The 27,770-nt window shown below is 37.1% G+C and overlaps 1 protein-coding gene across 1 annotated transcript in view; it reads left to right on the top strand.

Moving 5' to 3' along the window:
* The window catches only part of NEGR1 (neuronal growth regulator 1), a 952,382-nt gene that overhangs the window by 375,236 nt on the left and 549,376 nt on the right, over positions 1 to 27,770 (top strand). The window contains exon 2 of the mRNA XM_062191543.1: positions 8,015 to 8,247. Coding sequence (XP_062047527.1) covers positions 8,015 to 8,247 — 233 coding nt within the window. The remainder of the gene's footprint in view (positions 1 to 8,014; positions 8,248 to 27,770) is intronic.

The following is a 27,770-nucleotide window of genomic DNA, read 5'->3' as shown; positions in this document are numbered from 1 at the left end:
GCTCTCTACTGTGGCCTGGGAAAGCAGTAGAAGATGGCCCAAGTCCGTGGGCCCCTGCACCCATGAGGGAGACCCGGAAGAAGCTCCTGGCTCCTGGCTTCAGATCAGTGCAGCTCCGGCCATTGTGGCCATTAGGGGAGTGAACCATCGGATGGAAGACCTCTCTCTCTCTCTCTCTCTCTCTGCCTCTCCTCTCTGTGTAACTCTGACTTTCAAATAAATAAATAAATCTTAAAAAAAAAGACCAATATAAACTGAGAGTAAATTAGAGGGAGAGAGAGAGAGAGAAAGAGAGAGAGAGAGAGATTCATTTTAATGTCTATACTCACTGATACTGCAAGGTAGCATCATATACTTAGTTTTGAAAACAGCTGAGTTTGGAGCCTTCCTGTGTATCCAAGTTCTGCTTCTTATTTTATCATCTCCATTTGTTTGCAAATAGAAATGACTGAAGCAAAAAAGACAGTGGATGGAAGGGAAATGAGTTGTTAATAATGTGTTTAGTAGAGACTCGCATATTGTTCATTCTTTTATTTGGGGAATGAGGTTGTATGTACCTGGCTCCAGCCCAATGAGAATGGAATAGAAAGACTTGCCTGGAGCCCACAGATTTGTCTCCGTCACTTTTCCAGGCCTGATTATGTACCCCCTCTCTGGTACTACTGTTTTAAACACCTCCTGCGTGCATTTTGAATGTAGTGTTCATTCCCTTTATAGATCCTGAGGTGAAAGTCCAACTTCTCCACGAAGCAGCTGCCAGGGAGACTACGCTGTAGACAGAATGCTCCCCACGGCGGTTCAGAGCACCTGCCAGTTAACAAAATCTTGATTCCTTTCCAGATTTAAATATCTCACATTCAAGTCCGTGTGGGAGAAAGCAAGCTGGTTTAGTTGAATTCAGAAACTAAAAAGTAAAAATCAAAGAAAATTTCCAACTTGGATCATGTTTATAGGCATAGGAACAAAATTACCCTTGCCCTAAGCTAGTTTGTTATGTATTTAACATCTCCTCATTGTTAGGATAGTTACACTCTGTTCCATTCATCACTCCTACATCCATGCATACACTACTATGTTTTTAATTTAGATTTATTTATTTTCATTTCTTTGAAAGGCAGAGAAAGAGAGAGAGAGAGAGAGAGAGATCGTACCTCTGCTGAGTGATTCCCCAGTGCCCACCACAGCCAGTGAACTAGACCAGGCTGAAACTTGGGAGCCAGGAATGCAATCTGGTTCTTCCATATCAGGGGCAGGGAACCTGGATTAATAAGACCTACCTGCCTCTTTAATATTTTTGTAAGTGCTTAGTATTGAGCCAGAAGCTTCATCCAGGTTCCCACATGGGAGCAAGGACCTAAGGACTAGGGCCATCATCCACTGCTTGCCCAGGTACATTAGCAGGAGCTGGATAGGAAGTCAAGCAGCAGGAACTCATATAGGATGCCTGTGTCACAGGTGGTGGCCTAAACCACTGCACCAAAATATAGACCCTGAAAACATATTTAAATATTATTCTTGTCCCTTACAAAGGCAAGCCCTTTTTCAAATAGTAGAAACTTGTTAAACAAGTTGCCAATAAGCGGATGTCCCATCATCCTTGGCAAAGCGTGCCATCATCCTCACACATGCCAAAGTAGATGCTTAGACTCATTTCTGTCTAAAGTAGTTGCAGGAAAGAACTGAAAGTTATAACTCAATCAAAATATTATAGAGAGTGATATTATTTAAGATATATACATTATTTAAACATAATTTATACCCAGTTTTTCTAGGAAATAATTGCCACAAAGGAAATTAGCAAAGTACCTTAAAAACTTAGGCTGGTGGTTGAAGGGATAGAATGTATTCTTCTGTGTTTAATCTCTGCTTCACTTCTCTTCCCTCATTTTGGCCTGGAAGTCAAGATATCAAAGCTTCTTTTGAGGGCAGAATTAGCATGCAAATGCTACAGGATTCTGATTTTTTTTTTGTATGTTTCTGGAAGTTCTCCTTTTGTCAAATTTAGGACTTTGTAATATAATGTAGAGACAGCTATGAAAGTGTCTGGCCAATCCCTTCATAAGAATTTCATTTTCATATGGTTTAGCTTTGAATTAAATGAAATTGTACTTTTCTTCTTTAATTAATTAGTGCCTGTAATAGGAACTTTCATTAATCAACATGTCTTGCAAAAATCTCGTCACTTTCCATGGAGCTGAATAAATCCTGCTGTGTGGAATACTGGTAATGATGCTAAGGCTTATGTTTTTGTAATGTGCTACAGGAATTAGAGATGTAAAAGGACAGAATCATTCCTCGGCTACCACAGGCTTTTTCCTTAACAGAGCATTAAAAATAATAAATAGCCTAAATATGCTAATTTTTGCTAAAGTCTCTGATGTCCACCTTTCAGATTTCATCCCCAACGGAGATAGTATTCCAGGCAGAGGCTGTTAGAAGTCTTCCAACATCAGTTTGATCAGCTAATAGCTCACTAAGTGGAACTCATACCCTTCAATAAGGACCTGCCTAATATACAGTATGTACTTTCTTGAAAGTTGAGAAGCAGCAATGAGCAATGCCTTCATTATTAGATAAGCATGAACTGCCTTAAGCATGAGTTTATGTTATTAACAAGCCTGAAACAAAATGAAACATTTAAACTATTTTCTATACATCTCTAATAGAAAGGGATTTGGAATTGTGTATATAAAACACCCAAATGATTGGTTGAAACTTTCATTATTTGTCATGATATTTGGTATGGTATTGACACAGCTTATGCTTCAGCGTGTATTTTTGGAACTTCTTATAAAGTAGGTATTCTAGCAGATTTTTTTGAGTGGAAAAAATAACTTTCAAGAAATGCAATGATATAACCAGTTAAAGGATATATTTGCTACTGACCATTTTTATTCAAACGATTTAATTGTCTATACTTCAAAGGAATTCTAAGATCTCTCACTGCTAAAATATTCCATGTTGAAATCCAGAGAGAAGGAAATAATCCTGCTTTGTGACCAGAGGACTCTTGTTCCATCCTGCCCCATTAATGACTTGGTCACTCACATGACCTATGTGTCTTTCACAGCCTGAATTTCTCTGTTCAAAACAGGCAGTGCACCTCACCCTGCTACCATTTACTTCTGGAAAGACAGAGTGTGATTTGTCACTGCAGTTAACAGTGGGAGGCAACTGTCTTTTGACGCCAAAACTTGTCAGTATCTTTGTGTTTTCATGGATAAAAAAAAAAAATGTTGCAGTAGTATCTGGCACATAGGTTATGTGAGGATTAAGTGGATACTAAATGTAAAGTACCTACCAAAATGCATAGCACATAATAAGCCTGTCTAATGATTTGTACGAGTTCTTTAGTAGAAACTAAAATGTGGTGTTTTTTCTCATTGTAAATGGTGGTGTGTATGAATGATTTGCTCAACTTACCACATGCACCCTACCATCTCTTCTCCTTAATTATTACTTTCCTGTGTTCCATCAGTGTGATGCTTAGTTTCTTACCTATTGTCTTGGATCATATAACACATCCTCTACATGATACAGCAGTTATTATTTTTGCCATATTTATTTTCATTTACTTATATATTACTGTTGCTTATGTGGTTGTGACTTGGTTTTTCTAATTTGGCTGAACATAGGGAATTTTGATATACTTTACCATATTATTCCTTTATCCAAAAGTATCTTAATTGTTGCCTTCATTCATCTGCTCAACAAACATTTGATTTATTGCCCAGTGTTTGTGGAAAATACAGAAATAACCAACTTAGTAAAATATCAAATCTTCTGGTGGGTAGAAACAACATCCAGTCAAATAAACACATAGTATGTCTAATCAAAGTGTGGGAACAATGATGTTATTTTTGCTATTTAATTTGTTATATAGTTTAATGAAGATATCAGGAAGACAGGGAACAAGTAATGCAGAAATCTAAGAGAAGAATGTTCCAGGTAGAAGAAACAACAAATGCAAAGTTCTAAAGGCAAGAACATGTCTGACTTGGAAGCATAGCCAGAGGACCACAGTCTAGAGCATAGTAAACAGGGAGAGAATGGTAAGAGAGAAGTCAGAAAGGCATCCCAGGACCCAGTTACATGTAATTGTGTAGGCCACTCTCAGGATTAGAGTTTTTCCTAACAATGAAATTGGAAGGCTTAGTGTTGTTGATGATATGATTTAAATTCTAAAAAGCTGATTCCTAAATTGTAGGAAAAAAAAAAACAAAACAGCTTCAAGGGTGAAATGTCCAATCCAGATATTCCCAGGGGAAGAACAATAATCCAAAAATTTCTACATTTTACTTCATGTTTTTCTTGACAGTTATCTTTAGAACATGATGAACAACATGCCTTAAAATCTGTACTAACACATTCTGTAAGGGCCAAGATTGTGATGGACTTATATTTGTGCACACTATAGTTCTTAAATCAAGAGAAAGAGTTTTGGATGCCCAACGTGTACAAAAATACATTTCTACCACACTCCTCTATCTCTCTCTCACACATCCCAATCCACCATACACTGCATATCTTACTTAACTAAAACTTCTTAGTGTAGCATATAAATGTCAAGCAACAATAGTCAAAGGAAAAAATAGGGTAGAGTTAAAGAGGTAAGAATCATAATCCCTATTCTCAATGAGTCTTTATCATAATGACAAAATAAATCACACATACATACACACATTTATGTGTGTTTGGGTAGTTTAGCCTATTTCTTATATTTTACATAGTCATCTCATGTTTGACCTTAAATCTATATATACTATTCATATAAGTATTTTTTTAAGATTTTTATTTATTTATTTGAGAGGTAGAGTTATAGACAGAGAGAGGGAGAGACAAAGAGAAAGGTCTTCCATCTGCTGGTTCATTCCCCAAATGGCCATGATGGCCAGAGCTGAACCCATCTGAAACCAGGAACAAGGAGATTCTTCCAGATCTCCCATACAGGTGCAGGGATCCAAGCACTTGGATCATCCTCCACTGCTTTCCAAGGCCATAGCAGAGAGCTGGAGCAGAAGAGGAGCATTAGGGACATGAATGGGTGCCCATTCAGGATGCTAGCCCCGCAGTGGGGGGTTTAGTCTACTCCACAGTGCTGGCTCCCTGTCCATATAAGTGTTGTATAATTTTATACAATAGAAGACCATACATGGGTCTGGCACTGCGGTGCCAGCATCCTATATGGGCACTGGTTGGAGTCTTGGCTGCTCCATTTCCAATTCAGCTCTCTGCTATGGCCTGGGAAAGCAGTAGAAGATGGCCCAAGTCCTTGCACCTCTGCACCCACATGGGAGACCTTGAAGAAGCTTCGGGCTCCCAGCTTCAGATCGGTGCAGCTCTGGCCATTGCGGCCAATGGGAGAGTGAACCAGCAGATGGAAGACTCTGTCTCTCTCTGCCTCTCCTCTCTCTCTCCATCAAATAAATAAATAAATCTTAAAAAAAGACAAAGAAGACCATACATAAACCTTGCTGTTCTCTACTCAAAAAAATTCATATGTGGTAGTTTTGATTATTTACATTCCACCTCAGAAGTATATTTTAAGAATAACTTTACAGCAATGCAAGAAAGTAATTTAACTTTTTTTCTTCAAAGTGTTATTCTAGGGTCATTCCCATGTATACCCTTCAACTTGGGGTTGAAACCCATGATAGTTATGAAATATACATATCCAAGTACATTTTTATTCCTTTGATCCTTTCTTATCATAGTGAAGCATTTAAATTCTATACTGTTAAGGTTCCTACCATGCCAGAACAGGGAACTAGTGCTTCTGCTAAGACTAGTAGTCCCTGTGGTTCTTCTGATGCCCCCCCCCCCCAAATAAAGGTAAAGATGCTACTACCTCCAGGGAAAGGGCAATGTCTGGCAGAGTGTTCTAAATCAGACTTTCATGGTAAAATGTCCATTAATAATTAATTTTCTGCTTCCTTTAGGATAGGACAGGTTAAGCAGTTGGTCACATTCAGTAAATAAGAAATTACTTGCAGTAATTTCTGCAACATTATAATCATCTTTCTAATTCTGAAACCTATTTTTAAAGTCTTTGATCTGCATTACACTGGAAAGACATGGAAAATAGAAACAGAAGATGATTATAAATTCAGCTTTTCCATCTGCTGATAGTTGGGCCTTGGCAAGTCACTTAGCTGTAACATCTCCATGTACAGTCCATGGTGAGGGGTGTAGAAATCCACACCCCACTGCATTGTTAGGTACACCCAATAGGACAATTCGTGAAGTTCAGGAATGTGGGAAGACTCAAGGAACACCTGAGGAATTCAAACTCTAAATGGCACATTGTAATACCATAGTTCCAGCAGTGGACTTTCAGAGTCCTGCCCTGAACTAAAACAAATGTGATTTTGTGAAATGGGAAATATGTTCTATACTCTTTCTGCATGTTATTAAGAATGAAAATATCCCACAGTTACTCAACTACATCATTAAAGGGATTTTATTTTCTTCAGTAAATACATTAATAAAGGTTTTTTCAATTAACAATGTCCTTTTTGGCTTCTGCTGGTTTGGATTCTGTAGATGGTGAGGCTGACTGCAAATGAGACTGCAGTGTACCTTGTTCCTTACTTTTTCACCCACTGATTAGTTTCATCCAGTTGGCAGCCTGTTGCCTTCAGCTTGCAATTTTGTAGCAATCTCAAACACTGTGTTCAGTTCCCCAAGGTGTTCTGTGAAATGCTGTCAAACTATTTCTATGTTGTGTGTTTTCATTCTGTAGCTGTGCTTTGTACTCATTTAAGAAAGCCAGTCTTGAATTTGTATCAGAATGTTTTCAGGATGAAATATAGAACTCCAGACTGCAGCAAAATCACTGCCATATGACCACAGCCTTCTTCAGTTCTAACTCTTGATGTGCCTGATTTCCATTCAACACAAAGTTGTGTTTTTGAATTTTGTTCTAGAATTTGACTTTGAATTTGACCTGAAAAATTTGTCATCATACTTGCCATGATCAGCAGGCTCTAGTTTATCTAGCCAATTTCATCTCTCATCCTTTAAAAAGATATATTTGTTTATTTATTTGAAAGAATTACACAGAGAAAGAAGGAGAGGCAGAGAGAGAGAGAGGTCTTCCATCCGCTGGTTTACTCCCCAATTAGCCCCAATGGCTGGAGCTGAACTGATCCAAAGCCAGGACCCAGTAGCTTCTTCTGGGTCTCCCATGCGGGTGCAGGGGCCCAAGGACTTGGGCCATCTTATGCTTTTCCAAGCCATAGCAGGCAGCTGGATAGAAAGTGGAGCAGCCAGCAATCAATTAACACAGTATATGGTTTTATCAGCAAAATGTAACTTATAACTTCAGTTTCAAGCTTACCATTATGCAAATATTTTTAAATCAATATATGCATGGTACTATTCCATACTTTGTATCTAGTGCTTCACATTCAGAATTGGATTGAGTTGAACCAGCCTAACCATAGATCTTTTCAAATAAAAACGTGATATAATATAGAAAATTGTTATTTGAACTAATTAAATTTTATTTAGATTAGTTGTTATCTAAACTGAATTTAAAGGATTTTGACTGCCTTTGAATTTAAGTACATGCACACTTTTTTTAAAGAACGCTATTATTTAACAAATACAAATTTCATAGGTACAGCTTTAGGAATTTAGTGGTTCTTCCCCCCCATATCTGCCCTCCCACCCCCACTCCTGTCCCACCTCCTACTCCCTCTCCCATTCCATTCTTCCTTAAGATTTGTTTTTAGTTAATTTTATATACAGAAGACCAACTCTATACTAAGCAAAGATTTCAAAAATTTGCACATGCACACTTTTTAAAAACAGGACTATATGCAGGTTTTGTTTCACATTTGCATTGGGAATGGAAGATGTATCAGTATGTTTTGTCTCCTGAGTTTATGTCTGATGTTTGCATTTGATTCTGTGCTATTATTCAGCAAATGGGGTAGCACTCAGAACAAAGATAATGTTGTATCTCATTTTCATTCTGATTAATAGGTATTCTGTCTCTGGTAATTTGTAGGTGTTATTTGGAAGATGGAGCTTCAAAGGGTGCCTGGCTGAACCGGTCAAGTATTATTTTTGCGGGAGGTGATAAGTGGTCAGTGGATCCTCGTGTTTCAATTTCAACATTGAATAAAAGGGACTACAGCCTCCAGATACAGAATGTAGATGTGACGGATGATGGCCCGTACACGTGTTCTGTGCAGACTCAACATACTCCGAGAACAATGCAGGTGCATCTAACTGTGCAAGGTATGCATTTCCAGAACTTTATACTGTGAAGGTCTGTACTTAGAAATATTTAACATTTCCATATCAGTATGACTTAGAAGCAACTAACAATGTTGAAAGTTATATTGTTATTGTCATCAGCAATTTATGTCCCTACATACCATTATGTATAAGGCCATTGCAGGCATAGAAGTCCCTACTTGAAAAATCAAGACAAATCTATTAATATCACAATATGATTTGTATATATGAATCATTTCATATCTTCTTTTGAATTACCACTTCAATAGCCTTTAAGAACCCATACTGATACATAAAATATTAGAACCTTTTGAAATGTGGGTGGTAACTGTTTAAAAGCTGTCCTCAGAGTCTTCCATTATACAGTCACAAAACAACTTCTGTTTACTTTCATTCAGGTCACAACAGAAAGTTGCAGTAGCATTCTAGAATTACTGTATTTAAATATAAGTAATTGGAAAAATATGTAAACATGCACATGCTTTATACTTATTTGTTTTTAGGAGATCATAAATCATGCTAGCTAAATACAATCTGCAAATGCAAACAAGATCATCATATTATTTTATTTCACTTGTGTACTTAGACATAGAGCATATATATACCTACTGCAAATACTTTTAAGAAAAATGAAATTATAATGCTAGAAGAATGAGGAATGCATATTTTTGCCTTGTTGCAACATTTTCTTTTGCTTTATAAATTAATGATTTGCTGATAGTGTATAAATTTTAGACTTTGTGGAGTTTAAAATGGTATTGCAGTGTTTTTAAGTAAAATTAATAAACCATCTTATAATGATGTGGTACCACGGCATGAATTTTCTATTGTGTGTGAATGTTGTCTGAACAAGTTAGATGTACTGTCTCTGACTTTGCCTTTCAATAAGGCAAGACTAAAAATTAATTTAGTTGCATGGCTTAAGTCTGAAAAAGATATAAATCTACAACTTAATTGAACTTTATTTCCTTACATAAAGGTAAAGCTGAATTCAAACACAGCTTCAATTATGAGTAAATAGTTTAACTTTGTGATAAAATTAAACTTCATAATTAAACAATTAACTTTAAGGAGGAAAGTATAAATTGAAGAATATGTCAATTAATTTTCTCAACAGTTTATCTTATTACAGATTCTTTCAGGCTGGTGATGCTCATTATTTAAAAGTGGCAAATGAGAATGCAATAAGGTTTTTGCAAGAGTACATCTTTAGGCCAACGTAATTCAGAGATTCTAGAGGTCAGGAGTTAGTCTAATTTGAAAAACTAACATGAGAATGCGAGACAAAAACTTTGTTTCTTCCATTAGGCCTTCCTCTTGTTTAGTTATGTGCTTTTTTAAAAAATTTATTTGACGGCCGGCGCCGCAGCTCACTTGGCTAATCCTCCACCTGTGGCGCCAGCACACCGGGTTCTAGTCCCGGTTGGGGCACCGATCCTGTCCCGGTTGCCCCTCTTCCAGGCCAGCTCTCTACTGTGGCCAGGGAGTGCAGTGGAGGATGGCCCAAGTGCTTGGGCCCTGCACCCCATGGGAGACCAGGAGAAGCACCTGGCTCCTGCCATCGGATCAGCACGGTGTGCCGGCCCCAGCGCGCCTACCGCGGCAGCCATTGGAGGGTGAACCAACGGCAAAAGGAAGACCTTTCTCTCTATCTCTCTCTCTCACTGTCCACTCTGCCTGTCCAAAAAAAAAAAAAATTATTTGACAGTAGAGTTAGACAGTGAGAGACAGAGACAGAGAGAAAGGTCCTCCTTCCGTTGGTTCACCCCCCAAATGGCCACTATGGCCGGTGCGCTGCGCCGATCCGAAGCCAGGAGCCAGGTGCTTCCTCCTGGACTCCCATGCGATTGCTGGAGCCAAGCACTTTGGCCATCTTCCAGTGCCTTCCTGGGCCACAGCAGGAAGCTGGACTAGAAGAGGAGCAACCGGGACTAGAACCGGAGCCCATATGGGATGCCAGCGCCGCAGGTGGAGGATTAACCAAATGAGCCACAGCGCCAGCCCCTTAGTTATATGCTCTTTTATTTGAGTTTCTAACTCAAAAATTACAAATATTTTTATTACTTGAGAAAAAATGTACTTTAATAATGTTTGAATCACTTAAAATAGACATTTTCTTTGTATGTATTAAATATGTAGATGTAAATGACATGTATACTGATTTCAAAAAGTTTCTAGAAAATGCAGTTTAAAAAGTAATTTCCTGTGAAATTTTTGAAAACCTCATGTATTTCTGACCACTAAACATATCCTCTTTACCTTTATTCAATATTTCTTGTTCCATGCTAGGCCTATGTTTTTAAATCAGAGTAGGTACGTTTTCAAAGAAGGGGTATATAAGCCATGCCTAGGCATGTGTTTAATTCTTGTAGCATTTCTATTTAAATTTGTTTTTATAAAATTCTTATTACAGAATAGTTTTACATTTACAAAACAAAACCTCTGAAGTGGTATAAAGATTTTCCATGTAGCCCATGCCCAGCTCCCACTTTTGTTAGTATGGTATTAGTATGATATATCTGTCACAATTTATTAAGTACATTTGGCTTTTCCGTTGTCAACATTTTATGCTGGTATATTTACCACAATAAATGAACTGCACCCAGCTTCCCCTATTTTTTTTAAATCAAACTTCCTGTTTCCCTCACAAAGCTGTTACTTTATTCTTTACTGTGTACCACTCTTTTGCTGGCCACGTAAGGATGGTGAACTTCTGAAGTTAGCAATTAGTATACTTATTGAATGTTTCTCAGTATAAATTTTTGCTTCTCTAAATCAAACAGACTAAAAAAACTTCTTGATACTATCTTGAATATATTTCAGTGGGTCAAATTAAAAGCTAATGATTTTACCATATTAATGAACATAATTACTTACTAGAAGTTGATTGACATATGGGCAGTTTTCCAATTGCATTAATAAAGTTCAGGGAATACATTAATAGGCTTGTCCATCAATTCAAAAACTAAAAAAAGTCATAAAAAATCAGCTACATTTCCTCTCAATGAACAGAATAAACTTTGTCTTTAATTGTGTAGCTGGATAGTCTCGAAGCATATGTTCATTGCTTAACAATTTGTCAATCCGTTATTAACCAAGATAAAGAAATCTAGCAATTGAGGGAAGACTATTAATCACTGATGTCAAACAGAGATTGGCTGGTAGAAACAAAACCGATTTTCAATTGTTTCAACATTATGCATAAGGTAGGTATTGAAATAAAATTATGTTAGAAAGAGAATGATAAGGAGGATATCTTGTCAACACAGACACTATGCATGTGGAACTCATTTGTGCTGGTGATTCTTTGAACTAACCATAAAAATCAATGCAGTTATAAGGGAGAAACACCACTAGAGTAGGAGTTAGAAAACTTGAATTCTAATTCTGAAAGTGACCACCAAAAATAAGTAAATAATAGCCCTGTCTGAACTCTAGTTTTCTCTTTTTTTTTTTTTTTTTTTTGGACAGGCAGAGTGGACAGTAGAGGGAGACAGAGAGAAAGGTCTTCCTTTTTGCCGTTGGTTCACCCTCCAATGGCCGCCACGGTAGGCGCGCTGCGGCCGGCGCACCGTGCTGATCCGATGGCAGGAGCCAGGTGCTTCTCCTGGTCTCCCATGGGGTGCAGGGCCCAAGCACTTGGGCCATCCTCCACTGCACTCCCTGGCCACAGCAGAGAGCTGGCCTGGAAGAGGGGCAACTGGGACAGGATCGGTGCCCCAACCGGGACTAGAACCCAGTGTGCTGGCGCCACAAGGCGGAGGATTAGCCTGTTAAGCCACGGCGCCGGCCTAGTTTTCTCATTTTTAAGAGAGGTTCAGAACCAGATCTGCATTCAGATCCAGAAGATCTTTAAGGTCTATTGCCAGTTAAAGTAGAAAGAAAAATGACTAAAATAAATAAAATATAAGTACAATAAACAAAAATAAAACAAAACAAAAAAACCCCTATTATTATTTTCTTTTGAATTACATGTGAAAAAGATAGTTAATTTAAAAGTGAAAAAAAATTCGTACTTTACTTTGAACACCATGGAAACTAATTTTTACACATTACTCCTGGTAATATTTACTCCAAAGGTATATTTTCTTTCTTGTTGAATTTTTTTTTCTTTCACCAGCTGAGGTAAGCAATTTATGTATTCATGGAGTTTGAAGAATGTGACAAGTTGGAGCTTGGTTTTTAGTTTCCTCCTGGCATCTGACTTATCTAGAATATTTGCAATAAGTTGAGTATATGTAGTGTGCAGTGAGCATTCAGTTGTTAGCTGTTTTGAGGATAGCTTCAAGTATAGAAAGCTACCTTGCCCAAGGTCAGTTCTTGCCTAGCATAGTTGACATGCAACGTAGAATAATTCTCATGAGCCATTTTTTGCTCTGGAGTTTCATTATGGGACAGCTAAGGTTGTGGTCCAGATTGCATTACAGGTCAACTTTTTGCTCTGTTCAATTCTCTCTCCTTTCTATTTCTTCCCTAGGGAATGATTCAAAGATATTCTGTCATTAATAATCTGGACTTTAAATTTCATCTTGTTTCAGAGTCTAATTCCCAAAGATCCCAAAGTGTGACAATGTTAGACTCTTGTTTCAGGCTTAGTCATTGTTTTGAGAAAGGCTTTGTAAAATGGAAGGACAACACATTCAACCACCATTTATTATTAACATTATGAAAGGGATTTAAAACTTTAAAAATAAGTATTCAGTACATCAAGATAAGTAAGATAAATCAGATGACAACAATAAATAATACAAGATTATAGTCAGAGGTGAGGTTAGATTACAAAATTTCTGTCACAGTCTCTATACTTCAATACCTTGATTAAAAAGGAAAAAAAAAAAAAAACAGAAAAACAAAGCAAAACAAAAACCCCTGAGTTCCATTGTTTCTAACAACCAATTCATAGAGAGAAAAGCTTATAATTGGTTATACGCTTCATGATCCATAAGGTTAAAAACTGCTTTTCTCGATGCCCTGACTTTGTTACCCAGAATGAAGAATCATTACTACCAAAAGCCACCTTAGAGAATCACTCTGATGTAAAGAAAATTTCAACAGTAACTATGTAGGACACAGAACTTATTCATAAGGTTTTCTCTTATACCACCTCTATCAACATTGTCTGAATTGCAGAGAAGGAAAAAATTAAATATTGAAAAAAATCCATCATGATGCCAGTTTAGTTAGAGAGAGAACTTTGAGTATCACTTTAACCTACAAATAAATTTTGGAACCTAACCTATCTGAAGAAAACTTCCATAAATATTATTTCTCTCAAAGGATCATTCAATAGGAATTCATGTGCAAATACTTTAAAATTACCCTTCCAATGAATATCTGGAGAGCAATTAGTCTAAGTGGCATACTATAAATCCATATTCTTTAAAGACCAGCATGTCTTAATATAATGTTAATGTCCTTTCTATGACTATTTTAAGCCTTGACAAGGTGCACATATGAAGAGAAGGACATCATACTTCTGTTCCAGTTGGACCTGATTGCTGAAAACAGCATCACAGGACATGGGTCTGCTTTCCCCCTAAAGACACAAAAGAGAAAAAGATGTAATGGCCAAAAATTAAAATACAAACAAACGAAAAAGCATGCCACAATGTCGTATACATTGGAAAATTAACATTATTGCTTTGCAACTGTGAGCAGTTCCAAAGTTTCAACAAGTAACAGTAACAAGTAACAAATAAATGTTCCAAGTGTCATTTGTGATCTGGATAATTTCCCTAAATATTCCTTTGCAGACAAAATTAGTTCCATTCATCTGTGCTTCTATATGGTAAGGGTTTTTAGAGAGTTATATATGGTATGACATTTAAAAATTAATGCATGTTTCAGTAGACATTTTCATGTTTATTTTTCATGCAGTCCATTTTAGCTAGAATTCCTATAATTACTTAGCAGGGTGTATCAAACCAGCTTCTAGGAAAACATTACTTCAGATCTATCTGGGCATCTATTGGCATTTTCTAGAATTTTAGTTTTGCTAACATGTTTCATATGACATAAGGTTAATTAAATTAATTTAGTGAAATTCTCATTTTAATATTGGCTTTTATTTCACAATATACATTTTTCTTTTCTTCTAAATATTTTTCCTTTGATGGTCGTTACAAGGTTATTGGGCATGATTTTTCTGAGGTTGGGATAAAAAGAGTAACAGCAAGAAATGATAGATTTCAATAAATTGTGTTATTCTTCCATATAGAGTTTCTCTATATATTTTTGTAATTTATTTTCATTTTGTTTGAATGGATAAGAGACAAAGAAAGGCAAAAAGAAATTTTCCACCCACTGTTTCACTCCTCAAATGACCTCAACAGCTAGGACCAGGCCACACCAAAGTCAGGAGCCTGAAATTTAATGCATGTCTCCATATGAGTGGCAAGGACCTAACTACTTGAACCATTTATGCTGCTTCCCAGGGGCATATTACAAGGAAACTGGAATCAGGACAGAAGCCAATACTGGAACCCAGACACTCTGATATGAAATGTGGGTTTCCCAAGCAGTATCTTAACTTATGACCAAAAATGTTTTCTATAACTAATGTATATTATCAAATTTTCCTAATCAAGAGATCGTGCAAAAGTCTTATATTTTGTCTAACATAGAAAATGGTATTAGAACAACATCTTAGATCAACACTGTGCCAAAATCTATTACATATGGCTTACTATAAACAAAAGAAATAATTGTGTTTGTTGTATATTTTATTATATACTTTCAATGTATCGATGAGATACAGGAAAGATCAAGAAAAAATAATATTGATAGATATTGCACATAGTTGGCTTCCATCTGAGCCATCTGTTTTTCCTATAGAAATAGCTTTGTGAGCTGGTGATGATAAAGAGGGGCAGTATTGGGGTTTAAATAATATCTTTTCTGAAAAGGCAATTGTGCCAGCAAGGAAGGTTCTACTGTAATGTCTTGTATCTACACAAAAGCTGGAAAATATTTTGAGGGGTAGCAGGAGTGGGCAAAAATCAATCAAATGTATAATTTGTGTTAGGTCTTGATGAGGAACAATTTTGCCCTACTTTATCCTTCTCTTTTAAGTTCTGAATCATGTTGGCAAGTATTAAATAATAGGATATCTTGCAATATGATTGATAAGAAAAAAAAGGATAACATGCATTATTCATTTTGAGTCTAAGGAAAGCAGAGTTTGTTTCTAATAACTTAATAGCTCAAAAATAAAATAAAAAGTGAAATAAAATAAAATTGGTGACCGGCGTCACAGCTCACTAGGCTAATCCTCTGCCTGCGGCGCCGAAACCCCAGGTTCTAGTCCCGGTTGGGGCACCAGCTCTGTCCCGGTTGCTCCTCTTCCAGTCCAGCTCCCTGCTGTGGCCCAGGAAGGCAGTGGAGAATGGCCCAAGTGCTCGGGCCCTGCACCTGCATGGGAGACCAGAAGGATGCATCTGGCTCCTGGCTTCGGATTGGCACAGCGCACTGGCCTTAGTGGTCATTTGGGGGGCGAACCAACGGAAGGAAGACCTTTCTCTCTCTCTCTCTCACTGTCTAACTCTGCTTGTCAAAAATAAATAAATAAATAAATAAATAAAACTGGTAAGTATTTTGAAGTAATTAACCCTTTCAGCAAGATGTTGCCCTTAAAAATTTCTTTAATGATTAATGGTTATTTTTATAACTTCTGAAGCACAGAGTTTCAGAAGTGTCTCAAAGCTCTGTCTGATCCCATATTTTATTTTCTTGGTAATAATTTTGAGTTCTGTTTCATATATATGTTGTAGAGTGGCTACATTTGCTGCTGGCCTTGAGTATCTTCATTTTTTCCTGAAAAACAAAGAAAACAACTGTATAAGTAATACATGTCAAATCCCAATGTAATGTACACCATCACTTTGAAAATCTCTCTATAAATAAAAGATTATCAGCCGCTAGCTGGTCCATTTATTTTGAGAAACACTGCAAATAAAATCTAAGTCTGGTGGAATAACTTATTTTCTCCTTGGAAGCCATGGTAGTAGGATTTGATCTATGATATAATTGTTGTTTTCTTTCTCAAATCCTATGTATAATTAAGACATTGTTACTGAGAAAGTTCAAGTTTTGCTGCTTTTGTTAACTGAAATCTTCATGATATCACCCTTCTAACCTTTATTTAGGGCAAAGATAAAATTTAGCAGAGATTAAGATTTATATTCACTAATGATGCCATTTATCTTATTATTTGTATCCCCCCCCAAAAAAAAAACCAAGAATTAATCATATTCAGTGGGCACAGTTACCACTAGTGGCAGTGTTCAACTTGTACAATTCGAGTGATCAATATCCCAGTGACTTTGCTCCATTCCATTCCACATCATCCTTTAAGGATCTTTTGGTTGGTAATCTAGCAAGAGCAACAGGAACCTTGCAGTAATCTGTCAGCTTTCTCACCCACATTGCTAGATTTGGGTTTTTTGTTTTGTTTTGTTTTTTGTTTTTGTTTGTTTGTTTTGACAGGCAGAGTTAGACAGTGAGAGGAGAGACAGAGACAGAGAGAAAGGTCTTCCTTTGCCGTTGGTTCACCCTCGCAAGTGGCTTCTAAAGCCGGTGTGTTTTGGCTGGCGTGTTGCGCCGATCCGAAGCTAGGAGCCAGGTGCTTCCTCCTGGTTTCCCATGCGAGTGCAGGGCCCAAGGACCTGGGCCATCCTCCACTGCACTCCTCCGCCACAGCAGAGAGCTGGACTGGAAGAGGAGCAACCGGGACAGAATTGGGCGCCCTGACCAGGACTAGAACCCGGGGTGCCGGCGCCGTAGGCGGAGGACTAGCCTAGTGAGCCACAGCGCTGGCCACTAGATTTGTTCTTAAGCAATGGGTGGTCATGAAGCCATCTAGATCTGTAGTCCCTGTCTCTGGAAAGTATTCATCCCTTTAAAATTTTGTATATTCCAAGCCTTATGAACCCCATAAATCTTTGCAATAACTCTAAATAAGAAACTAAGTGAGATCTTGAGGGTGAAAACTGAGTCTTAATCCTTTTTGACTCCCAAACATCCAGGGAAGAACCTGACAGATATTAAGAACTAACCAGAGGAGGCCGGCTCCGTGGCTTAACAAGCTAATCCTCCGCCTTGCAGCGCTGGCACACTGGGTTCTAGTCCCGGTTGGGGTGCCGGATTCTATCCCGGTTGCCCCTCTTCCAGGCCAGCTGTCCGCTATGGCCCGGGAAGGCAGTGGAGGATGGCCCAAGTGCTTGGGCCCTGCACCCGCATGGGTGACCAGGAGAAGCACCTGGCTCCTGGCTTTGGATCAGCAAGATGCGCTGGCCACAGCGGCCATTGGAGGGTGAACCAATGGCAAAAAGGAAGACCTTTCTCTCTGTCTCTCTCTCTCTCACTATCCACTCTGCCTGTCAAAAAAATAAATAAATAAAAATAAAAATAAAAAAAGAACTAACCAGAGTTTTATCGATTGTATACATGTATAAATATTTTTCTCCATGGGTTCATGGCAATCACTCTGCCTAACCTGTGATTTAATGTATTGATGCTATCTTTAGGGAAAAACATCAAGAACACTGATATAACAAGAAAAAATTTAAATTAAAAGGATTAGTTAAGCATTCATGATTTGCATTGCCTATTTTCATTCCTGGTCCGAACATCCTCATTCTCAACTAATCTCCACGTTTCCACAAATGCAGAATAGAGATTTCAGGTTGTACATGAAATATCAATAGTTTACAAACCAGTATTTTTCTCCCAGCGATGTTAGTTTGAGAAAAATTATAGTTTATATAGGACAGAGTTAGCTACAAAGATTATAGGCAACTGTCCCTAATGCCAAGACCAACTAAGAGATTAACATTTAAAAAGACAAAGAGAATAACACAACTACAACTTTCTCTCAAGGTGTTATTCATTCTTTCACGTCTTGATTTTAGCAAATTAGTGGACGGACATATTTTATAAAGAGATTTTGAAGACTTGAACAAGGATAGATTTCAGAACTATTTATCATTGCAAAAGAAGGCAAATATGTGTATTGTGGTTGCCTATGCTTAATTCAATAAGATTAATTTAATTCAATAAGATTTGTGCAGTTCCACTTTCATTCAATACCTACCGTGTGCAGATAGCTTTGATAAAAGTTCCATGTATGTCCTTCCATGTGGTTAACAGAATAATAGTCCCACAACATGACTAACTCCTAACATGCAGAACTAGTGAATAGGTTAGGTCACATAGAAAAGTGTGTAACCTGATCTTCTTGAGGAGATATTATCTTAGATTACCCAGATGGTCTCAAGGAAATCACAAGGGCACTTAAAAATGGAAAAGAGAGACAGAAGGAGGGAGTCTGTGGGAATGTGAACACAGGCATAGGTTACAATAACGTAATCCAAAAGGGCTCAACTCACCATTGCTGTTGTTCTAGTACTAGTGGTTGAACTCTGTAATTAACACACAATTATTCTTAGGTGTTTAAATTTTAACTGAAAAGTGATCCCTGTTAAATTTAAGAGTGGAAAAAGAGAGGGAGGAAATGTACAATTTGGGACATGCACAATCAGACTTGCCCCAAATGATGGAATTAGAAATGTGCCAGGGGATTCCAATACAATCCCACAAAGGTGGCATGTACCAATGCCATCTACTAGTCCAAGTGATCAATTTCAGTTCACATTCGATGGCTCTGAATCAAAGGGATCACACAAACAAGACAAGTGTCTGCTAATACTAACTGATAGAATCAAAAAGGGAGAGAACAATCCATCCATCATGGGAAGCGGGATACACAGCAGACTCATACAATGGCAGACGTCCTAAACAACACTCTGGCCTCAGAATCAGCCCTCAAGGCATTCGGATCTGGCTGAAGAGCCCATGAGAGTATTGTAGAAATGGAAAGTCAAGACACTCTGGAAAAAAAAAAAAGAAGAAGAAGACCTAAATGAAAGATCTCTGTGAGTGAGATCCCAGTGGAAAGAATGGGGCCATCAAAGAAGGAGGTACCTTTCTCTAAAGGGAGGAGAGAACTTCCACTTTGACTATGACCCTGTCGGAATAAGATCAAAGTCAGCGAATTCTAAAGGCTTCCATAGCCCTGGCAACTCATGACTAGAGCCTAGGGAGATTACTGACACCATGAACAGGAGTGTCAAATTGTTAAGTCAGCAACAGAAGTCACTGTGTACTTACATCCCATGTGGGATCTGTCCTTAATGTGTTGTCTAATGTGCAGTGATGCTATAACTATTACTAAAACAGTATTTTTACACTTTGTGTTTCTGCGTGGGTACAAACTGATGAGATCTTTACTAATTATATACTGAATCAATCTTCTGTATATAAAGATAATTGAAATGAAAAAAAAAACCTGGTGTTAAATTGGAAATGGCATAGAAAATTAATTAATTTTTAAAAAAAAATAACATGTAGGATCTCTGTCTTTAATGTGCTGTACACTCTTATTTAATGCTATAACTAGTACTCCAACAGTATTTTTTTTTCACTTTGTCTTGCTATATGGGGGCAAACTGTTGAAATAGTTACCTAATATATACTAAACTGATCTTCTGTATATAAAGAGAATTGAAAATGAATCATGATGTGATTGGAAGGGGAGAGGGAGCGGGAAAGGGGAGGGTTGCGGGTGGGAGGGAAGTTATGGGGGGGAAGCCATTGTAACCCATAAGCTGTACTTTGGAAATTTATATTCATTAAATAAAAGTTTAATTAAAAAATAAATAGAAGAAGAGGACCATGAGCCAAGGGGAATATGAGAAATATCTACAAGCTGGAAAAAAATAAGAAATGGATTCTCTCCTGGGGAGTCCAAAAGGGAACTCAGCCCTCCCAAGACCTCAATTATAGCTGAGTGAAATTTGTGTTGAACTTCTATCCCATAGAATTAGATATACACTTATGCTGTTTCAAGATAAATTTGTGATAATTTTTATGGCATCAAATAGAAAAGGAATATCCCTCCACACATATATACATATGCCCTCAAAAAGCCTGATAATTTTATATCCATATAAAACCATATTTGACAACCTCAGTGCCATTGACATGTGCAGTGTAGGAGGTTTAGAAGCAACCCTGACCTCTATGCATTAGATACCAATAACCTTCTTCAACTGAACACTGAAATGTCTGCTGGGATAAAATTCATGCCAAATTGAGAAACACTGATTTGGTAGAGAACATAGGTTTGGATTCTCTAATATATGGCAGGTTGTGATAAACTCTGTGAAAGTATGGAACTTATCTATGTTGTTTACTTACCCTGAGTGACTAGAGCAGGGGATGGCATGCAATTGGGGCCAAAACACATATTTAACAAACAATAGAATGATTGAGTAAAATTTCTTGAGTAAAAGCTCTCCAATGACCAAATAAAATTTCCTTTGGATTTCTTTTCTCTTTCAATAATAGTTTGAGAAATTTTTTTTCTTTTAAAATTAGTTAAGACTGGTGTTATAAGTATGATACTATGAGATAGGAATTAATTTACCCTCAAATTATATCCAACTCTGATATATAAAGTATATGAAGTGATGAAGTATCTTCTTCTCTTTAAGCTCACTTTTGTTCTGTCAGAAATAAAAATAATGTTCGTTTTCTGGTTTGCAGTAAAAAGTTTAAATATAATTATACTAGTCATTTCTCAGAGTGAATGATTCAGAGTGGCTATTCAATAAATGTATGTTTTTCTTTTACCAAAGATCTAATAATGTACAGATAGTTCCTTTCCTCTTTCTGTCTTTGAATTAGGATATAATTGATATTCCTCTCATTAATTTCAAGTGACTTATTTAAGAATATAGACAGTAAAGTTAATATGTAAAATATTAGCAAAATTAATTATCCTCCCTTACTGTGGAGAATTCTGCATAAAAAGATATAATACATTTATGGCAATATTAATGTTTTGAGCTAGAATAATAGGAACTAATTCTACATTTTGAAAATGAGGTATTACCTAAAATTTAAGACAAGATATTGTGCATTCATTTTGCCTATTTGATCTCAAGGCCATTCTTTACTCCACTCTTGCTGCACTCTGAATCACACCTTTGAACATATTCACCTACTATGTTTTCTGGTTTCTGGCAGTATTCACCCAGCGAGAGACAGCTGTGAGAAAGAGATTGCTGATGGGGGGAGGGAGAAGTGGGCTACATTCCCTCTTCTACTGCCATAAGCAGTGTCTCCTACAAGAGATTTCTCCTCCTTGACACCAATGTCCTCTGGAGAGCCCATTTTCCCACTGGCACACCTCACACTGAGAAGCCCACACCAGGGATCCAGCTGTTGATGAGACACCCTGATCTCCTGGCTCTGGTAATGACACCTGCTTGCAGGAATATCAGTGGCTTCTTGTTAACAGATGTCTGACTTGCCTCTCTGTCATCTGCTTTGACCCCTGCATCTCCTATCACATGTGTAAGCAGTTCCTGAGTTAGACCCCTTTTATTAGAAACACTTAAATTGCTTTTTTCTAAGTAGCTATTGATGGATACAGACATTTTCCATAAACTTTCAAATATTTCCTACTTGTTAATATACTCCAGAAGCATGTTTCTCAGCTTTATTCTCTATATAGGTAACTATTTTATAAAATGATAATTACATCTTTACATTCTGGGAAAATAACTCTCATTCCTGAGCATAGAAAGCAAACGTAAAAGCAAATTTTAAAATTAATTACACATATGCTGGGATCTCAGATTTACTAAACTAATTATTACAAAGTAAGATAAATTAGGGGGAAAAGCAAAGAGTATGCATAATTATTAAATGCTGGCATTTATGTGAGCCTTAGGCTTCTGTTTATTAGCTTTTTGGGTGCAATTATCATTAACATTTCTGTTGCATCCTTAATGAATTATAGAACCAAAAATACACAATGACATGGATGGAAAAAGCAGTCTTTCCCCATCTTTACAGACTGCAACTTTAAGAAAAATAACCTACAGAGAGGTTGCAGAGCTCTGGTTGTATAGTTTTCCCTGGGAGCTATGAACTGTCCAGCAAGATTCTGAGACTTGATTTTTACAGCTGCACCTGTGCCTTGTGGGGAAAGTAGTAAAAGAGTAATCAGGGAACCTTCTCCAGTAAACCAGGCAGCTGAATTTCAACACTAACTTTAATACAACTTAGGTATATTATGTGATCATTTACCTCTGTGCCAAGCATAGTTGTAGAAGTTAGGAACCAAAGGTCAATAAATAAGAATTAGGCTTTCTCCTCTAGGGACATATAGCATAGGGAGAGGGGAATTAATGACTCAGAGGAAAACAAGTGCAGTAGTCAGATTGTGGCTGGAATAGATGTATGTGCAGAATACATAAGAACCAGTCATCTTCAGAGGTCACAGTAACTTCTGGAGTGGAAGGTAGAGGGGCTTTAAGTTTAATTACAAGGCAAGGAGAGATGGTTTTCTACAATAAACTGCTTGTCTGAGTATACATAATGCACCATTAAGAGCTGAACGAGAAGCTGCTTCAAGTCTCAGCAAGAGCAAAAGCAGCAGTTAGAAGTGTGATGCCCCATAGTCTACTTCAGTAAAAGTGGAATGCGGGTTGGGGGTAGAGGTGGGTGGGAAGCTCTTCAGATTGGAGGAATGGTTTCATCAGAGACATCCTTTAGAAGTAGTGCTGACAAAGGGATGCTTAAATGTGCAGCTCCTGAGAGATCAAGATGCTGTTGGAGGTTGTTTGAGCATGTGAGAAGCAATGGGACTCTTGGGGAGCAGCTGGAAGAGGCTGTAATTGCTGGGCTAGACTGCTGACTGGAGCCATTCATTGCAGAGAGGAACAGCTGCAGAGAGCTTAAGCAGGGAACCCTGGGGAGTCACGACTGGGAACTTCCCCAGATTACAAAGCTGCCAGCGGAAGCAGCAGATATGAGTGTCATCATACAGAAATATTCAACTTATGGATCCAGCTCCACCATCTCAGTAGTTGGAAAAGGAGGAAACATAACATTACATATAAAGAGGATTGAGGAAAGACTGACAAGATTATCAAAGTAGATTTCAGATTTTTAGGTAACAACTTTGCTCAAATTCTGACATTAGCATCCATGACTGATGTATCTATCACTTTTTGACTGTTGTTTGTTTATTGAGATATAATTTCACCCTGAAAATTATCTACCAGATTGGCCAAAACAATTAAGACTTGACTTTCAATTGCAGGGGGAGCGGTTCTTCAATCAAAAATTCTTTGAGAGTATATGCAATATTCAGTGTTTTTGATATTTTCCTTCAGGGAAGAGTGCCTTTGGTTTCCATCTTGTTCTCAAACTTCCTGACACTAAAACAGGTTCATACCTTTTGCATTAAGACAGAAAAGGTCAGGCCGGCGCCATGGCTCAACAGGCTAATCCTCCGCCTTGCGGCGCTGGCACACTGGGTTCTAGTCCCAGTCGGGGCACCGGATTCTGTCCCGGTTGCCCCTCTTCCAGGCCAGCTCTCTACTGTGGCCAGGGAGTGCAGTGGAGGATGGCCCAAGTGCTTGGGCCCTGCACCCCATGGGAGACCAGGAGAAGCACCTGGCTCCTGCCATTGGATCAGCGCGGTGCGCCGGCTGCAGCGCGCCTACCGCGGCGGCCATTGGAGGGTGAACCAACGGCAAAAGGAAGACCTTTCTCTCTTTCTCCTCTCTCACTGTCCACTCTGCCTGTCCAAAAAAAAAAAAAAAAAGACAGAAAAGGTCAACCAATAGAGAATTTTGAGAATTTGACAACATCTGTCAAAGGCTTATTGACAAAAGGCACAATTGTTTAACTGATGAATCTCCATAATCATCATATCGAGCACTGTCAGGCATTAACTGTGAGGCTATCCTCTCCAAATATTTTGTAGAATAACAAATCTCAGCATGTAAGTGATTCAATCTGTATCTTTTTGGATTAGCTTGAGATGGAAGCAGCATAATACAAATTTTTAGTTAGGTTATATAAAATTATAGTTTAAGAATTTGAGAAAGAAAATCAAGCTGCAGAACTATTATGTTAGTTCAGATTTATACAAGGTTCTGAGAACTTTGCTGGATGTTGTAGAAAAAGAAAGAATTTAGAAGTAGAGACATTTTAAGTGTCAGTGTGAGTACTATAATATATAACTTACATATTGTAATATGTTTGCTTTGTTGAAATCTTATAATGGTGCCAAACTCACTCCATCGAGAAAAATTTCCTGCGGATTAAGTCACATGGGAGCCAGTTGTCCTGGTTTAATAGACACTTCAGTGTTGTAGGTTTAATCAATAAACTTGATCTTCAAACTTTGCCTGTTATACAATCTGTTCTGAGCAAACAATGGAATGAAGTAAAGTGAATCAAGCTTTGAGTATATTAGTGAATTGGGGTTTGAGTGACCAAGAACAAAATGTCAGGAAAACAGCAAAGGAGAAACTCAATTTTTAGGTTCCTCATACTCTGCACTTATAGGTGCAATGTAATATATTCTCCTTTAAAATGAACATTTTAAACAGAAGAGCTGTGTGCATTTTTCAAAGTAACATAAATTCACCTTTGAAGCTTCTGACCCACTAAAGATTCCTGGAAATACTTACTCTAAGTCTGCTCTGAACAAATGAAAAATTGCTCTCAAAGGTCTTTATTTACCTAATGAATATGCCTTGCAGAGCTTTCAAATAATTATTTGAAGGCAGAAAAAATCCCAAGGCCCATCCATCTCTCGTGGAGAATTGTCAGCTTTGCACACCTTGGAGTGCTTTTTTTTTTTTTTTTTTTTTTTTTTTTTCTTTTTTTTCTCCTGTCTCCAAAGGAAGCACTGTCCCATTTTCTGAGACTTGGCATGTGGCTGGGATTACTGGGAAGCTTTTGAGCTTGTAGTTCACACAACCCACTTGTCTTTGACAGTATGTGTTTCTTTAAACTTCCCAGTGCATAGCAGTGAGCTCTTTCTTAAAGCCAGCCTAACTCAATCTGTGCTTTTGGAAGTGTAGTTAGCTATTCAGTTTGGCTCTTTCCAAAATATGATGACTTACTTTTTGCATTTTCATGTAGTTAAAAAATTGATGTGGCCTTATCAAGATCAAAGAGATGGAATGTATGAATCTCTCTGGACCCTTTCAGTTTGCAGGGATTCCTTGGAATGTACTTAAAGCTTAAAATATGGAGTTAATCAATTCTGAAGAGCTATATATTTCAGAAGCAAAATTATCTTCTATTTTGTTCCTTTGAGATAAGTGAAGGGGTCAGACTTCTGGATCACCACCTTCTGAAAGAGTAGGGGTTATTTGTTATACTTATTATTAAAGTGTTATATTAAAGTTCAAAGATAACTAAATATACCAGTTTGATTTAATATGCTCCATAATTTTTCAGTTCTTCTCTTTTCCCACTGCAATACTTAACATTCTATATCATCACCATAAAATGATATTTATGAGTAGCCATAAGCACCAAGTGCTGCACAGTGCAATGAGCCGAGCATGGCCTAGGTCTCTCTGCCTCTTACATAAAGCAAAGAATATTAACACAGATGGAGAAAGGAGGGCATATGCATACATATAAAACAATAAGAAGGAAATGATACATTGATCTCTGCCTTTCACTTTTTCCCAAACTCCTGCCATCAATCAAATAACCAGAAATTGCCCATAACATATAGCCTCATGGGCCCTTTTGTTTTAGCCCAGAATGAAAACCTTCTGTATAGCTGAATAAAAATCTAGGCCTATCATTGGGAAAAGTCTGTCTAATTAAAAGGTAGAGTTTCTATGTGTTGGGAATTGAAAATCTACCAGGTTTTGTATTTTGAATTGAGGATTCTACATGTAATTTTTACATTTTCAGTGCTGCATGATGAATATTTTTAAAAGATCTTCATTTTGTATATAACTTTGCCCCCAGATTGCCTCTTGCTTATTTTAAGACATTTTGTTTATAAGACTCCTTAAGCTTTTAATTTTATATTTTGATTTTTAAAATTAAAAATTAATATAGACTTAAAGCATCAAATAATATAAAGTGGGTATTTAAAATTATTTTTTCAGATCTATGGTAATTGTACATGTTTATGGGGTAGAGTGCAATATTTCAATACGTGTGTGAAATGTGTAATGATTGTCATATCTATCACTTCAGACTATTATCACTTCTTTGTGTTGTGAACATTAAAAAAAACTTCTGCTAGCAATTTGGAAATATTCAAAGTACATTTAAAAGTTCATAGAAATGTACACAATTAAAAATACATACATAGATTTCAACATTTTTATAACAATATACATATCCTCTAATTTCATTTTTCCATGAACTTTTAAAGTGTATTTGCACAATTATCTGATGTCATTCATAGTTTTCTTATTTAAAAGAGACTTTTAAATGAATGATTGGAGTTAAAGACATCTCCATGGGAAGTGGTGTAGGGAGAATGGAAACTAACTACCCCTTCATCCCATTGCCTGCTTCTCCAAATGCAACAATCCTTTCTGCCATTCTATTCTTTCTTGTACCCATCACTAACCTGTTTGAATACTGAACCTTTTTTTTTGTATTCCTTTGAAGAACTTGATGTTTCATACCTCTATTTTTGTTCTTTCCAGAAATAATGTGCTTCTTTCCCTCTACGTAGAACTAATACCTTCTGTGAACCTGCTTTGATCCTCTTCACCCTTCCATCATAGTCCATTTTGGCTAATATATCTGTGTTTCTGGCTAAAAGGTAAAGTAAATGAGGATATTGTGTTTATTTATACTTATTAATAAATATTATACTAATAGGTTAATTTATGCTGTCAGAGTTGAAGCGAGTCAGCTAATGGAACCATGGTCTGTGGATAGATTGGATTCTCCAGAATTATCAACCCATTACACAGACCTACATAGTAGAAATGGTGAAAGTGTTAGAGGAAGACTGACATGAACATGGACATTGGCACTGCCATTCAGCATCTGTGTCAACTCAAGATTAAGATGCTTTGTTCATATGAGGCTTTGTGAACAATGCAACCTACATAAGAGAATTACCTACAGAATTAAAAATTATACGTGTTAAGAAATGAACACAAAGTCAGTCCTCAATAAATGACATTATTATTACTATTTATTATGAACACCTCTTAAGGGATTTGTATGTGTGTTTATAAGCAGACGAAAAGATGAGTATGCCCTTTCAACTTCTCAATTTCTCCTCTTTGTTGTCACTGTAATTTCTTATTTAGTAGATGTAACAAACAGCATTGTTATAAATATTAGCTGCCCGTTTCTTCAATGTCCTACTTTTTTTTAAATTTAACTGAGGACAGTAGAATATAGAAAAACGTGCATGCCAAGCCATTTTTCAACATTGTAATGCAAAAGCTTCATATGGAAGCTAAATATGTTAAAATGTCACTCTGTCACTTTGTTTATTAGAATTAATGAGATTCTTGATAACCTTTTTATTTTAGTTCAATTGTTTCCTAGCATGACAAACAAAGCAATTTTTAAAAATAGATTTCACTGTATAGCCTCTAACTTTTATAATGACAGACAAATTGCAGGCCAAATTTTTAGAAAAACTTTTCATATCA

The sequence above is a fragment of the Lepus europaeus genome, chromosome 5, assembly GCF_033115175.1.
Source record: "Lepus europaeus isolate LE1 chromosome 5, mLepTim1.pri, whole genome shotgun sequence".
NCBI classification, from domain to species: Eukaryota; Metazoa; Chordata; class Mammalia; order Lagomorpha; family Leporidae; genus Lepus; species Lepus europaeus.
This window is presented reverse-complemented; position numbering and strand designations above follow the sequence as displayed.